Source organism: Sinocyclocheilus anshuiensis, unplaced genomic scaffold (assembly GCF_001515605.1).
Source record: "Sinocyclocheilus anshuiensis isolate Anshui unplaced genomic scaffold, SAMN03320099.WGS_v1.1 scaffold1082, whole genome shotgun sequence".
Classification (NCBI taxonomy): Eukaryota; Metazoa; Chordata; class Actinopteri; order Cypriniformes; family Cyprinidae; genus Sinocyclocheilus; species Sinocyclocheilus anshuiensis.
In genome coordinates this window covers 1549695-1565557 of record NW_015542379.1, presented here as the reverse complement: position 1 = coordinate 1565557, position 15863 = coordinate 1549695, and the positions used below count along the sequence as shown (strand labels likewise).

The following is a 15863-nucleotide window of genomic DNA, read 5'->3' as shown; positions in this document are numbered from 1 at the left end:
CAGCACAACTGTTTTCAACATTGATAATAATCAGAAATGTGTCTCGAGCAGCATATTAGAATGATTTCTGAAGGATAATGATGCTAAAAAATTCAACTTTGATCACAGCAATCAATTACATTTTATAACAGAAAACAGCTATTTTAAATTGTAATAATATTTCACAGTCTTACTGTTTTTAACTTGTTTTATTTTAAAATGCAGCATTGATGAGCAGAAGAAACTTTTATCAAAAGCAATAAAATATAATTATTTCAAACTTTTGACTAGTAATATATATATATATATATATATATATATATATAGTAATAAATGGTGCTAAATAGCACTAAAAGTGGTTCTTTGGCTCGTAATCATAGAGGAACCACTTTAAGTGCTTCATAGCACCTATATCTTTAAAGACGGTGCTATACAGCACCTTAACCACCCCAAAGAACCACTGAAGAACCATTACAGGTTCTTTAGTTGCTATATAGCACTTAAATTGGTTCCCCTATGATTACGAGCCAAAGAGGCACTTAGCGATGCTATAGAGCATCTCAACTACCACGAAGAACCGCTGAAGAACCACATTTCTTGTGTGTGTATATCTATAGAGATGTCCATATGATTCCTAAATTTCAACATGCCACAATATATATATATATATAATTTGTTCATTTTTAACCCGACAGTTTCCCAGTGTGCTCCTGGAAGATCCGGGTTTAGACGACAGCAGCTCGGCTCCATCGGTGTGATCCAGCACCTTCTGGGTTCAGTCCTGGTTTTGACTAATGGTCTGGTTCTCCTGCTGTCTGCAGCACACTGCCATCGGCCTCACTCCGACTGTCACCTCCTGGTGTATCTGGACGCAGGTTTTTCCGCAGTCTGTGTGCTGGTTTTGTTCTCCACAGCGCTACGGGCTGCTGGTGCTGCAGGCGACGCCGCTGCATCTCTCCGTGGCTCAGGTGCGGCTGAGGCTCACTGGAGTCCCAGGTGTGCTGTCGGTGCACGAGCTGCATCTGTGGCAGCTGTTGGAGGCGCTGCTGGTGGCCTCGCTGCACGCTCACTGTCCGGACGGGCTGAACGCAGCGCAATGCGCAGATCTGATGGAGAGGATCACAGCAGCGCTGAACGCTTTCGGCATCAAACACTGCACCGTGCAGCCGGAGTTCATCCGGAGCGATGCCGCGGCCTGCAGTTTGAGCTGTGGGCAGGAGTGTGTGGAGAAGCTCTGCTGCTCCCCTCAGGGGGAAGAAACCAGCTGTCCCAAGACAGAGAGTCCTGTTTGTGTCCAGGAGGAGGAATCCTGCTCTCCAGCGCCGCACAGTGTTGATCAGATTAGAGATGTGGTTATTGAGAACACGTACCTCTGATGATTAAAGGGGTCATCAGCTGCCCATTTTCCACAAGTTGATATGTGACCCTGGAGCACAAAACCAGTCATAAGGGTCAATTTTTTGAAATTGAGATTTATAAATCATCTGAAAGCTGAATAAATAAGCTTTCCATTGATGTATGGTTTGTTAGGATAGGACAATATTTGGCTGAGATACAACTATTTGAAAATCTGGAATCTGAGGGTGCAAAAAATCTAAATATTGAGAAAATCATCTTTAAAGTTGTTCAAATGAAGTTCTTAGCAATGTATATTACTAATAAAAAATTAAGTTTTGATATATTTACAGTAGGAAATGTACAAAATATCTTCATGAAACATGATATTTACTTAATATCCTAATGATTTTTGGCATAAAAGAAACATCTATAATTTTGACCTTATTATTAAGGTATTATTATTATTCTTATTAAATTTTAACACTTTATCTATTTGTGCCAATAGATTTCCATTCACATGTAACATGATTTCAAGTCAATAATAGAATCCATCATTCAAATAGAATCCAAATAAATGCTATTTTTGCTGTGTTCAATACATACAATATGCATTAATTGGTTATTTATATACGTAAATATACATGACTGTAATGGCAGGAGAAAGCAATGTAGATGTTGTGAGAAAAACCAATACAACTTCACAGTATACTGCTATATTTTCTCTCCTTCGCCATGTTTAAAGTTTATGGCTCGTCCAACTCAAAAACTCGGGTATCAGAATTATCTCAAGAGTCAGTTGTAAATACGACTTATTTGACTACGTAACTCACGTTACTTGTAGTGCGTTACTCCCAACACTGCTGACAGCACTGCAAGTACTGTACATGACAGAGATTCCAGCAATAAATGCCTTTATATGCAAGACACAAGGGGTGAACACTGATTTATTCAGAGCAGAAGTACAGTGTCACATATTAAGTGATGGACACAATCTATCTACATGCCTTCTGTCATCTAATTCATCATTTTTTAGCAGTTAAATGTAGTTTAATTGTACAAACGTCCACCTTTATCTAGTGGTTTATGTGTCTTTTTGCTGTCAAATCTTTACAGATTTTTATGAAGCATAATAACTTTTATATTTTAAGATGAACACTTACTGGACTGAAGCAGATAGGTTTACTTGATTATCCAGACTGTTTATTATTATTATTATTATTTTTTTTTTTTTAGAAAAATCATGTTCAAATGTGAGTCTCAAATCTGATCATCAGGCTTTCAAGGAACGTTTATTTGTTCATCTCTCAATCATCACTGTATTGCATTGCATCATGTTTTGAGAGTGGCGACTGATATTTATATCATTTTACATAAGCAAAGTCTGTTCTACTGTTATAAAGATCTCATTGATTTACATTACAAGCATCAGAATTTAATCTCTTTTTGTCCAAATAAATATCAGCATCTGCACCAAATTGCATATTTTTGCTTAGTTTGGGCAGTGTTTTTTTTTTTTTTATAATAATTATTATTATTTTTAAATTGTCTGAAGGTTTAATAAATTGTTCAATTTCAAGTTTTTTTTTTTTTTGTGACTATTACTGTACATGTTAGGCTTTACAGAGTTAAAATATAGTGACAAAATGTTCCTGCGGTGATTTTTTTATTAATATTGATTTTATAGTTTAAATACATTCTATTTCATCAAGTTTTGCATGTGTTTGTATTTTGTATAAATGGATAGCATGTGTTTTTATATAAGAAATGCATTCATGAACATAAAACCTGCCTTTAAAATTAAAATAATGAAAAATTGCACCATTTGCACGATTGTGAAGTTTGAAACACTGAGCAAACAAAATGCAATAAACCTCAGAGGCCTTCTGATACGAATAAATTGTATTTAAAACACTTGCATTAACTTCTTCACCAAGAACTTGCAGCGGTACGACTGGTCTTCAACGAGCCCAAAAGAGCCCATGCTCTTAAGAAGAATCGCTTTATGTATCCCCCAATTGTAAGTCGCTTTGGATAAAAGCGTCTGCTAAATGACTAAATGTAAATGTAAGAACTTTAGCAACCTTTAGAACCTTTTTGATGAAGAATATTACTTTCATGATATCATGCAAATAGCAAAAGTTGAAACACAAAAACAGTTTTTGTTTTTTTGGACAGATCAAGCTTGCAAAAGTCACCTTTGAAGGCGAGGGCCATTGCTGAGGCACCAGCTGCAAACCAACTCATGTGAGGTCCTTCCTAAGGCTGATCATGTTTAGTCTTTGTTAGTTAGTACTGATATCTGAGGGATAATGTTTGCTGCTGAATTTAGTTGTACCTTTTCTAATTAAAGGTGAGAAATATGCACGCTTGCGTGAACATTCCTCTAGGGCGCATTACTAATGTTGCATGACAAAAATAGCCACTACTAAAATTATTAAAATGATTATGGATTACGTTTCTGATTGGAATGTTATTATTGTACATATTTTGTTGTGCATTGATGCTCTGACTTCGAAGTATGCAAATAATCAAATGCTCATTTGACGATGTTTCTAAAAGAATAATCTCTTTCTAAAATCATGAACTAGGCATTGCTCTTTTCCCCCTCAAGGAAATGCATAAAAACACTCGTCTTCCCCTTGTAACCTACTTAAGCTGAGGAGGACGAGAGCGTGAGGCTTCTTCTTATTTAGGTTAGTTTCCGGACTTTTATTTTGAAAGTCGGCGCGTCTCCACTTCCGCACGAAATATTCTGTGACAACTTCCGCTCCTCCGCTGTTTCCTTACTACGGCTAGTAAACAGCTTTTTATTATGAAGTTGATATTAATACCTACTTAAAAAGACGATAAACTCTGAACGTTTTGCCTTAAAAGCGAAAATCATGGCGAGGATCGGCGACATCATTCATCTTAACGTCGGAGGCAAAAGGTTTTGTATTAAACCATCTGCACATCCTGCTCGAAACAAGCCACATACTTTATTAACATTGCCATTTCTTACTTTAAACATGTTACTTTACGTAATATAGTCTTCATAACAACTAGTTTGCTGTAGTGTTTAAGTATTGCTTTGTATTTATCCGCCGTAACTTACTGTAAATAGCAGCAGACAGTAATAAACATCAACAATGGATTATTTTCCCCTATTTTTGGCTAAAAGTGTTTTTGTTTTTATGTTTGAATGTATAAATGCAGGTTCAGTACCTCCAGACAGACTCTGACATGGGTTCCTGACTCGTTTTTCTCAAGGTTTGTGCGTTTTCGATCAGATAAAGCTAAACTAGAACAAATCCCCCTGCCTATTTGATGTATATTGACAATTTAAGTGCTTATAACTTAAATAAGGTTTAATAATAATAATTGATAGATGGGTTGCTTGTTTGTTTTTTGGCATAGGTCTTATTAGAACAGAAATACTTTTTTTTTTTTTACATAATGTGTGTACATAATAAATTAGGGGTGTGCGATATTGACAAAAAATAATATCTCGATTCGCACATCGTTAAAACAACAATTACGATATTATCGCAGACGATATATATCGCACACCCCTATAATAAATACGTGTGTTTTTTTTAATACTTCTAGTTTATTAAGTGGACGGATATCAACACTTAAAGATGAGACTGGAGCGGTAAAGTTTATTCTATTATACATGCTAATACTAATACACGATCTTTACAAAGATGTTACTATGTGAGTGTGTTTTAATGTAGCCCACTATTTGTCTTTTTTAGATCTTCATTGACAGAGACCCGTCTCTGTTTGCTCCTATTCTCAACTTCCTGCGCACTAAAGAGCTTCACCCCAGGTAAGTCTATGTCTTTGTGAAAGAGATCATGTAACGCTGTGAAATGAAGTGTCTTGTTTAGGTTTTAAATGGCATGACTGTTTTTCTGACAGGTCCATAGATGTGCACTTATTAATGCACGAGGCAGAGTTCTATGGGATCACGCCGCTGGGTGAGATCAGGCTGTGCTGGGATTATTCTGATGCTTTTGAGCCACATATTAAATTGCATGCTGATTAAATGGTGGTTTCCACTGCAGTGCCTCCTCTAATCATGTCTTTGCCTCCGCAGTGCGAAAGCTGCAGTTGTGTGATGAGTTGGATCGCTCCTCCTGCGGGAACGTGTTGTTCAATGGCTACTTGCCTCCGCCAGGTACACAACAAACCCTGAGCACAGAGACAAAGTTCAGCACTATTTTAGACAGACAGCATGTTTCAGAGAGACTCATTTTGTGTGTGGCTGCCTGCAACCATTCCTCGATTCTATTCGAGTATTCGATTTTAAAAAATCCTCGATTGCAGTTTGCACGTGTCGAGTAATGGGCAAAATACCAGAAGCGTTCCACATATTAAACCCCTTTCAAAATCATAATAAAGCATAAGTCTATTAAGACTTCACAAATGCTACGATTTAAATAAATACATGAGATGCGGGTTTAATATTTGTGCTTGCGTACAGTACGTGTGTGTCCGAGCGGCTCCGTTCACAGTAAATGCTGCTCCGTGCAAACTGTTATCCTGTTTTACTCGATTGAAGCAGACTGGTTTGAAAGACTGTCGAGGCTTGTATCAAATCTCCGTGATCACGTGACCGATGACATTTGAGGCTTCATACGTCACAATGAAACACCTGAAGCGAGGTGACTTTGAATCTTTTTTGGTACAATCAGAAAAAAAGCCTCAAAGCTTCACAAGGCTTCATCTGCCCATCTCTAGTTATCGTTTATATGTCTCAAACTCCATCTCTGCATGTTGTTGTGAGTTTGGGTTTATGATAACGTTCATCTGGGAACGCAACGTGCGCTGTTTCATCAGATTTGTAAGGTAAATCATTTATAAACCTACGCAAATCCAGGAGAATGCATCGATATCTTTCTAAATATAACTGTTCATCACGATTTCAAAATAAAAGCTTGGACCCTCGCTCTGAGTTTACATGTTTTGATGTCCACATATTGAAGAAATTACAGAAATTGACAGAAATGGCCAAATATTAAAGATTAAGTGGACATTTGTATTAAACAAGGATTAGATTGCGCAGCGTCAGACCGTTGGCGCCCTCTGCTGGCATTTGTTATAATGCGTGAAGTACGTTAGCTCTGTTGTTTATAATACATTATGTATTTTTATAATTTTTATGTTACTTGCTTTTGATACTTTATTTGAACTAATTATTATTGCCTCATTGCTATTATATATGTATTTTAAGTCATTTTAAAGGCTATTGTTCACTTAGGTCTATTTTTATTGCTACAAGAAAAGTAATTATAATTATCCGATTACTCGATTAATCATCAGAATAATCTGCAGATTACTCGATTACCAAAATAATCGTTAGTGACGGCCCTAATTGTGTGTGTCACAGTGTATCCGGTGAAGCGCAGAAACAGGCACAGTGTGGCGGGACCCCAGTTCATGGGGGGCCGTGCGGGGCCGGTGGAAAGGGCCCCTGTGAGGAGGAGTAACACAATGCCGCCTAACCTGGGCAAAGCTGCCATAGAGGAGAGGGTGACAGGTCTGCCTTTGTCTATAGTTCCTTTTAGAATTCTATTCTACTCTAATTTACTTTTCCCTATTCAATTCTGTTCCACTCCGATTGTCTCTGCTATTCTACTTCGTTGCATTCTACTTTATTTAATTCTGTTCTATTATATTCTACTCAGATTTTCTTTTGGCAATTTTATTCTTTTCTATTATGAAAATTTACTTTGGTATGTTCTATTCTATTTTATTTATTTTCTGTTATATTTGCACTCTTATTTACTCTGATTTATTGTTTTCTTTTCTTTTTATTCTGCTCAGTTCTGCTCTATTCTATTGTACTTGGTTCAGCTTATTTCTGCTGATTTATTCTATTCTTTTGAATACTATTACTCAGTTCTTATCTACTTGCTTCTGTTCTATTTTACACCGTTCCTATTAATTTCAACTCTGATTTTATTCAATTCTATTTTACTCAGTTTCAGTATGGTTTATTCTATTCTGCTCCATTTTAGTCTGATAGTTTCTACTGTGGTGTATTCTATGTTATTCTGTTTTACTCTACTAAGTTGTTCTCCTCGTCTGATTTGTTCCATTCTATTCAATTTTGTTCTACTCTGTTTTGTTGTACTCAGATTGCATTATACTCAGTTCTACCTGTCTCAACTCTGGTTTATTTTATTCTGTTTTATCCTACTGTTTTCTGTTATTCTATTTTATTTTACTCACTTCAACTCTAAATTATTTTATTCTGTTTAACTCTAATCATAGCTACTCTAATTTGCTCTATTGTACTCAACTAATTTCTACTCTGATTTGTTTTATTCTATTTTATTTCACTCAGTGGTACTCTGTTACTAATTTCCTCTCTGGTTTATTCTGTTCTGTTTCAGTTCTGCTCTACTCAGTTCAATTCTGTTTTATTCAGTTCATTTCAGCTCTAGTTTGTTCTATTCTGTTCTGTTTTACTCAGATCATTTTTGCCATGATTAGTTCTATTTCACTCTGTTCTACTCTACTCATTTCTACTCTGATTTTTTCTATTGTACTGTGGTTAATTCCATTCTATCTCCTTCTATTTTACGCCGTTCTACTTGTTTCTATTCCTGTTCATTTTGTTCTGTTCTATTTTAATCAATTCTACTCATTTCTTGTCTGGTTTATTATTTTTCTGTGTTATTTTACGTGGTTTCACTCTAGTTCTCTTGGGTGCATCCTTAGTTTACTCCTTCTGTTTTCAGTTTAAAATAGTAATTATTAATGCTTTCTTGAATCGTGTGATCTGTGTTGTTTAGGTCCGATCTCTGATCCAGGCATGGTCAGAATCATATGCGGTCATCATAACTGGATTGCTGTGGCTTATGCCCAGTTTGTGGTCTGTTACAGGTAGGGTTCCTCTTTGAATGACACGTATAGTAATGATTGGGATTTACATGTGTGACTTTTTTTTCTGTTTCTTGTGCTCAGGGTTAAAGAGTCGACTGGATGGCAGCAGGTGTTCACCAGCCCTCGGCTGGACTGGGTGATTGACAGGGTAGCTCTTAATGCCAAAGTCATGGGCGGTTCTCTAGGAGACAACGATAAGATGGTTGCTGTTGCATCGGGCACAGAAATCATACTGTGGGCAATCTGTCCCGATGGAAATGGCAATGAAATTGGTAAGCTCTCGTTTCATATAATGCTTTTGGATCTTTCACAAATGTTTGGAAACCAGAGTTCTTGTTTGTTCTGAACTGCAGGTGTGTTCAGTTTGCATGTGCCGGTGGAGGCTTTGTTCTTCGTTGGAAATCAGCTCATCGCCACCAGCCACACGGGTAAAGTGGGAGTGTGGAACGCTGTCACCAAACACTGGCAGGTAACGAGAGCTGACAGATGCATGGCCATTGGTGATTAATTGCTGCATTTGTTCCGGTGTCACAATTTAAATGAAATCGATTTCTTAATATCGAAACAAGTAGAAGTGTTCACTTCCTGATTTCTTCACCTCTCTTTATGCAGAACCAGGATGTGGTTCCTATCAACAGTTATGACACAGCCGGATCGTTCCTCATTTTGGGATGCAATAATGGATCTATTTACTATATAGGTAAAGTGATAATCAGTCTAATATATTATGTTTTCAGGTTTTGATTTTGGTCTATAAAGTTGCAAATGAAAAAGTAGCTTTAGTTTTAAAGTATTTAATTCATGGATTGCCATGCAGTTCTAAAAATATAAACCATTTATTGTTGAATTTCCAGCTAAAATAATAATATGATTTGCTGTTAATGTTATTTCTAATTGCTTGAGCTGTTATAAAATATTTTTTTGGATACATTCAAAAAAATTCCTGTGCATTGATGATCCTTCAGAGGGTTGATCAAGCTGATCACGACACGCTGTGCATTTCTGTGTCTTTCAGATGTCCAGAAGTTTCCGTTGAGGATGAAGGATAACGATCTGTTGGTGACTGAGCTGTATCGAGATCCCAGTGAAGATGCTATTACTGCTCTAAGTGTCTACCTGACGCCCAAAACAAGTAACGCCAGCCTGTCATCTCACAGTGTCATAGCACATAGCACTAAACCATATTCAACTAGTACTAAACTATTAGCACTCCAGTTGATCACACAATTACGAAACACCCATTGAGAAAAAGACATACACTTTAGCATACTTTAAAAAAGAGAACTTATTACTGAAATAATATACTTTGAAAGAATAAATGAATGTGTGAACTGAATGTAATGTTTTTAAATTACACGGCTACTGCAGAATGTACTGACAAGCATTTAAAATGCACTTTAATGTGATTTCTATTAAACCTTGTATGCGTGTGCTCTTGTGTTTGTTCAGGTGACAGTGGGAACTGGATAGAGATTGCGTATGGCACTAGTTCAGGCACGGTGCGTGTCATAGTGCAGCATCCAGAGACGGTGGGATCCGGCCCACAGCTCTTCCAGACCTTCTCCGTTCACCGCAGCCCTGTTACCAAGATCATGCTGTCTGAGAAACATCTCATCTCTGGTAAAGAGGTTTTTTTCTTCTTGTACTCGTTGCTCATTTATGTGCAGAGTATCGTGGGGAACACAATTCTGAGATCAATAGTAAAAATATTTTGCTAAAGAAAGAAAAAAAAAACTGTAAAATATATTAATTATAAATTGAATAACAAAAAGAGACTTCAGAATTTCACGAAATTGCAAAATCATTTATTTGTTTTATTACGTTTAATCAGTGGCCTAGAAATATTTCTTCTTCATAAACTGTCATGCTCCTTTATGTACAGAATATAAAAGGGATCAAAAGTATGAAATCGCTTAAAAAATCAGTATAATCTATTCACATTGAATTGAAAAACAAGAACATCAGTATTTTTTAAAACTGCAAAAAACATTTTTTTTATACAAACTCATAAAAGAATCACTGTAATTTATTGATATTGAATTGGAAAACAAGAACTTCAGTATTTTTTACAATTGCAAAAAAAAACAAAAAACTAAATCATGCACACTCATGCTCATTAATGTGAGGAATATAGTCAAAAGTCTGAAATCACTAGTAATAATATTTTGCTTTTTTAAAAAAAAAAAAAAAAAAAAGGAAATCCGTACAATTTATTATTATTAAATTATAAACAAAAATTGCAAAAACATTTTACATTCAGTTTTTATTACATTTAATAAGGATCAAAAGGATGAGATCACTAGTGTAATTTTAATAGGTAATATTTTGCTTTTTTCTCTCTTTTGTTTTTTAAATTCAGCATAAATCATTAATGCTAAATTGGATAAAAACAGTATTTCCAGAATTCCAGAATTTCCTAAAACTGCAAAAACTATAATATTTATTCTTCAGCTTCTTTTTTCCTCTTTCTCTAAATGCTTTATTTCCACATGTAAATTAAAAAAGTACTTAATCAGAAATCTTCCTTGCTATAGTGTGTGCAGACAACAATCACGTCCGCACCTGGACTGTGACGCGTTTCCGAGGCATGATCTCCACTCAGCCTGGCTCCACCCCCCTCACTTCATTTAAGATCCTCTCATTGGACGATATTGATGGCCATGGAGGCTGTGCTGCTGGCACTGAAATAGGTGAGATGTAGTGAGTAGAATGAAATCACATACGTAACCCTGGAGCACAAAAGCAGTCTTAAGTCGCTGGGGTATATTTGTAGCAATAGCCAAAGATACATTGTATGGGTCAAAATTATTGATTTTTCTTTTATGCCAAAAACCATTAGGATATTATGTAAAGATCATGTTCCATGAAAATATTTTGTAAATTTCCTACCGTAAATATATTAAAACGTAATTTTTGATTAGTAATATGCATTGCTAAGAACTTCATTTGGACAACTTTAAAGGCAATTTTCTCAATATTTTGATTTTTTGCACCCTCAGATTCCAGATTTTCAAATAGTTGTATCTCGGCCAAATATTGTCCTATTATCCTAACAAACTATACATCAATGGAAAGCTTATTTATTCAGCTTATGTCTTATTTCGAAAAATTATGACTGGTTTTGTGGTCCAGGGTCACATTTATATTAATTTTCCTGGTTCATGGGCCATAATGTGCTGACTAATGGTTGTGTGCGCAGGTCCGTATGGGGAGCGTGACGAGCAGCAGGTGTTTATCCAGCGTGTGGTTCCCGACACTGATAAACTCTACGTAAGGCTCTCCTCCAATGGAAAGAGGTCCGTTTCAAATACAAACAAGACAAACCAGCATACTTTAACAGTAGAGCACCTGACTAGTTAAAAGAACTGGTGTGAACTGATAGAAAACAACATACCGATCAACACAAATATAGGTGCTGCGCTCTGAGAGAGTGCTAAACTTGGTCTGTGTCTCATCTGAAGGGTGTGTGAGGTGCGTTCGGTGGACGGGACGTCCATCACGGCGTTTGTGGTGCATGAGTGTGAGGGATCCAGCCGCATTGGGTCCAGGCCCCGCCGGTACCTCTTCAGTGGACACAGCAACGGCAGCATCCAGATGTGGGACCTCACGACGGCGATGGAGATCGCAGGGAAAGTGGATATCAAAGGTGAGAGTGGAGGAATAAATGAATGAATGTGAAATACGTTATATGTGCAGTAAACATTTACATTTAGTCATTTAGCAGACGCTTTTATCCAAAGCGACTTACAAATGAGAACAATGGAAGCAATCAAAATCGCAATGATATGCAAGTGCTATAACAAGCCTGTTAGCTTAGTGCAGTACACATAGCAAGGTTTTTTTTTTTTATTTATTATGTAATAAATAAAAAGAAAAACAGATAGAATAGAAAAAGAATGGAGCAAGCTAGTGTTAGAGGCCTTTTTGCTTTTGTTTAATTATATAATAAATAAAAAGAAAAACAGATAGAATAGAAAAATAATAGAGCAAGCTAGTGTTAGAGGCTTTTTTGTTTTTGTTTAATTGTATAATAAATAAAAAGAAAACGAATAGAATACAAAAACATTAGAGAAGCTAGTTAGTTTTTTTTTTTTTTAAGAATACAAGCAGTAAATGAATAGTGTGCAAGTCCAAAAGGGCTAAGGACTCAGCTGCTGGGATTGAGTTGGTCAGGTCATTCCACCAGGAGGGAACATTTAATGTAAAAGTCAGTGAAAGTGATTTTGTGCCTCTTTGAGATGAACAATAAAGCGACGTTCACGTGCAGAACGCAAGCTTCTAGAGGGGAACATAAGTCTAAAGTAATGAATTTAGGTAAAGGGGTGCAGAGCCAGTGGTGGTTTTGTAGGCAAACATCAATGCTTTGAATTTTATGCGAGCAGCTATTAGTAGCCAGTGCAAACTGATGAACAGAGGTGTGACGTGCATTCTTTTCGGCTCATTAAAAATTAATATTGCTGCTGCGTTCTGGATTAATTGTAAAGGTTTGATAGAACCTTTAGTCCAGCCTGGACAGAACAAGAGCTTGAACAAGGAGTTGTGAAGCATGTTCCGAAAGAAAGGGCCTGTGTTTAAAAAAAAAAAAAGTATTTCCTTAAACAGTTTAAATGAAACACAATACAGGCAAAAACAGAAATGTTTTGTATTTGTGTGTTAAAGCTCTCGGAGGTCCCACTGAAGAGGAGTTACTGGAGCTTTTGGACCAGTGTGATCTAGCACTGACTCGAACACCAGACATGAGTCCTGCCGCGTCTCTCACACACTCCTCACGCAACTCCATGTGCAGGTACACACACCTCCAGTTCTACACCCTCAAACTACATGCCTACACAATTACACATACAGTAAAGATCTTGCAGTAATATAGTCTCAAACTTAAACATTATACATGTTAACATAGGTTTGCTTGTTAACCTATTGTAATCACTTAAACCTACTGTATTTTACAGAAATGTGGTCCGTTTTTTAATCACCTGAAGTGTGCTGCAATTTATATTCTAAAGAGCTTTTTATAATGCATTTAACAGCAAGCATACATGAATATGCACGCTACATTAGTTCTAGTATTACGAACAAAAATCTCACTGGATTATTACAATTGATGGCAAAATGAATGTTTGAAAATGTCAACTGATATTTCCTACTGACACACTACACTACTTGTAAATCAGGATTTTGTGCAGATTAATATTTTGGAAGGGAGAGCTGGTTATGCAGTCACTATTTCATATTCATTCCTTCATTCAGTCTGACAACAGAAACAGTAAAATATATCAATGAAAACAGTTTTATTGAGAATTTGGCTGCATCAAAATACAGTATGTGGGCACAGAGAGGCAAACACATGTAATAATAAATAATAAATCTACATTTTGCCTGTTCAGAAGAAGTGAGCTGCCCTGTCCTGTGAATAATGTAAACACAGAGAGGCAAACAAATGTAATAATAAATACTAAATGTACATTTTGTATGTTCAGATGAAGTAAGCTGCCCTGTCGTGTGAATAGTGTAAACAGGCTTGTGTAAGTAAATTGCTCAGTGCAAAGAAAGAGAAGTAATGGGAACCTGGTGTTTCTATGTTCTTTTCTCATGTGTCTAATAGAACTCAAGTGCTTTGAAAAACATCTTTGAGCTATGAAACATGTCTAGTCTTCATGCTCTATGTTAGGCATGGTTTCACTAATAATAAACATACATTTGCATAAAGCATCCATATTAATATATAAATGAAAACAGTTTTATTGAGAATTTGGCTGCATCAAATTACAGTATGTGGGCACAGAGAGGCAATCAAATGTAATAATAAATAATAAATGTACATTTTGCATGTTCAGAAGAAGTGAGCTGCCCTGTCATGTGAATAGTGTAAACAGGCTTGTGTAAATAGTAAATTGCTCAGTGCAAAGAAAGAGAAGTAATGGGTATTTTCATGTAATGATATCCAAACTGTCATCTAATAGACATGAACAAAGTTCTTTGAAAAACATCTATGACCTTTGAAACATGTCTAGTCTTCATGCTCTATGCTATGGTTTCACTAATAATAAACATACATTTGCATAAAGCATCCATATTTGTCCATGCTCATGTTGATTAGAGTATTAAAAAGTTGAAAAGTGTTAATTTAAGGTACATTTAGAACAGATAAAATGTGCGATTACGTTGCGATTAATTACGAGTTAACTCAAGACAATCATGCGATTAATCGCAATTTAAATATTGTAATCGATTTACATCACTAATATATATATATATATATATATATATATAAGTACTGAGTAATATTAATCAACGACGTTTTAAAAAAGAAGTAAATATTAGCATTTTATTTTTAAGTTTACTATATAATAATTGTATTTGTATTTAATACTCCCTTTTTATTTTAGAATATAATAGTATAATCACACTTTATTATTTTGTTTATTTTTATCTTTTTCAATAACTAAATAAAGTGCAATAATATCATCACTATTATTAATTTATTTTTTTATAGTTATATTTAATTACACTATGTGCAGTGTGAGGAGGACCAAACCAAATCTCCAGGTTCTCTTTTGAGAACCAGGCTGAAAAACGTATGTGCACCCCTGGTTATTTGCATGTAATTATGCATAACTTACTGTCATTATTACAGTTGATACAGGTGTAACACAGTCACTGTGAAATAAAGTGTTAGCCTTGTTTTCTCTCATGGCCTGTAGATGGCACTATTGCTCGTTTATATTGTCTCTCATGTCTTTCCCCACAGTCTTCAGTCTCAGTTCGGTGAAATCGGTCGAGCTGCCGGTGGTTTTCGGGGTCCGGCTCCTCTGACCGGTAGTCTGCCCCGTCAGGCCCCGCTGGTTCCCCTCAGCAAACCCCACCTCGGCCTGAGCCAGTCATCTCTGGCCAGCAGCGACGGCCTGGGCTCCATCCGCAGGGGCAGCTTTGTGGAGCGCTGTCAGGAGAGAGCCAAGAGCTCGGACACAGCCGGCCTGGACGCGGCGAGACGCAGTTTAGCTGTGTGCAGTGAGCTCGAAGCGAGACTCGGCCTCAGAATGCAGTCGCCATTCTCCACACCTTCATCATCTTCCTCCTCAGCAGCAGCGGCATCCGTGAGAAAACCAGCTTCGGCAGCACCAAGTCCTGCTCCTTCACCGCTCAGTCCAGCCAGATCACAGACACCCACGTCTCCAAGACGACCCCTGACCTCTCCGACCAGTGAGAGCCCGTCCAATGAGAATGTACCTGGGCAAGAAAGCCCCGCCTCTTCATCTTCCACCAGCCCCAAACCTCACATGAATGAAACCAGCTTCTGAGAGGAAAGTCAACACAGTGGACACAGGAAAAAAAAATATATATATATATATATATATTAGAATGAATGTTCTACCCATCAACAGAAATATATTCAGAAATACAGAATTAGTCATTGAAAAGTATTTGTGTATAAGTATATATAAATAATTATACGTATACTTCTTTTACAGCAGTATTCTCAATATCAGAGAATACACACACACACACGCACACACACACATATATATATATATATAAATGTATATGTGTATGTATATACAGTATATTAGTGTTGTCAAACGATTAATCGCATCCAAAATATTTTTTTTTTGTTTACATACGTAATATATGTGTGTGTGCTGTGTATATTTATTATTTATATACAGTATAAA

The 15863-nt window shown here is 36.4% G+C and overlaps 1 protein-coding gene and 1 pseudogene across 2 annotated transcripts in view; both read left to right on the top strand.

Moving 5' to 3' along the window:
• LOC107692516 (zinc transporter 1-like) overlaps positions 1 to 1355 on the top strand; it is a 4493-nt pseudogene extending 3138 nt beyond the window's left edge.
• A 2696-nt stretch (positions 1356 to 4051) lies between these two features.
• The window catches only part of shkbp1 (SH3KBP1 binding protein 1), a 13678-nt gene continuing 1866 nt past the window's right edge, over positions 4052 to 15863 (top strand). Inside the window, exons 1-18 of one of the 2 annotated variants that reach the window (XM_016491543.1) lie at positions 4052 to 4246; positions 4513 to 4566; positions 4906 to 4951; positions 5055 to 5128; positions 5221 to 5279; positions 5399 to 5479; positions 6692 to 6841; positions 8103 to 8193; positions 8275 to 8465; positions 8547 to 8662; positions 8806 to 8893; positions 9209 to 9325; positions 9643 to 9813; positions 10728 to 10883; positions 11393 to 11489; positions 11655 to 11839; positions 12853 to 12979; positions 14942 to 15445. In XM_016491543.1, the coding sequence (XP_016347029.1) occupies positions 4200 to 4246; positions 4513 to 4566; positions 4906 to 4951; positions 5055 to 5128; positions 5221 to 5279; positions 5399 to 5479; positions 6692 to 6841; positions 8103 to 8193; positions 8275 to 8465; positions 8547 to 8662; positions 8806 to 8893; positions 9209 to 9325; positions 9643 to 9813; positions 10728 to 10883; positions 11393 to 11489; positions 11655 to 11839; positions 12853 to 12979; positions 14942 to 15445 (2354 nt within the window). In that variant the 5' untranslated portion in view covers positions 4052 to 4199. Of the gene's footprint in view, positions 4247 to 4512; positions 4567 to 4905; positions 4952 to 5054; positions 5129 to 5220; positions 5280 to 5398; positions 5480 to 6691; positions 6842 to 8102; positions 8194 to 8274; positions 8466 to 8546; positions 8663 to 8805; positions 8894 to 9208; positions 9326 to 9642; positions 9814 to 10727; positions 10884 to 11392; positions 11490 to 11654; positions 11840 to 12852; positions 12980 to 14941; positions 15706 to 15863 lie in introns of those variants that run through there. The other variant, XM_016491542.1, reaches the window with a different exon arrangement.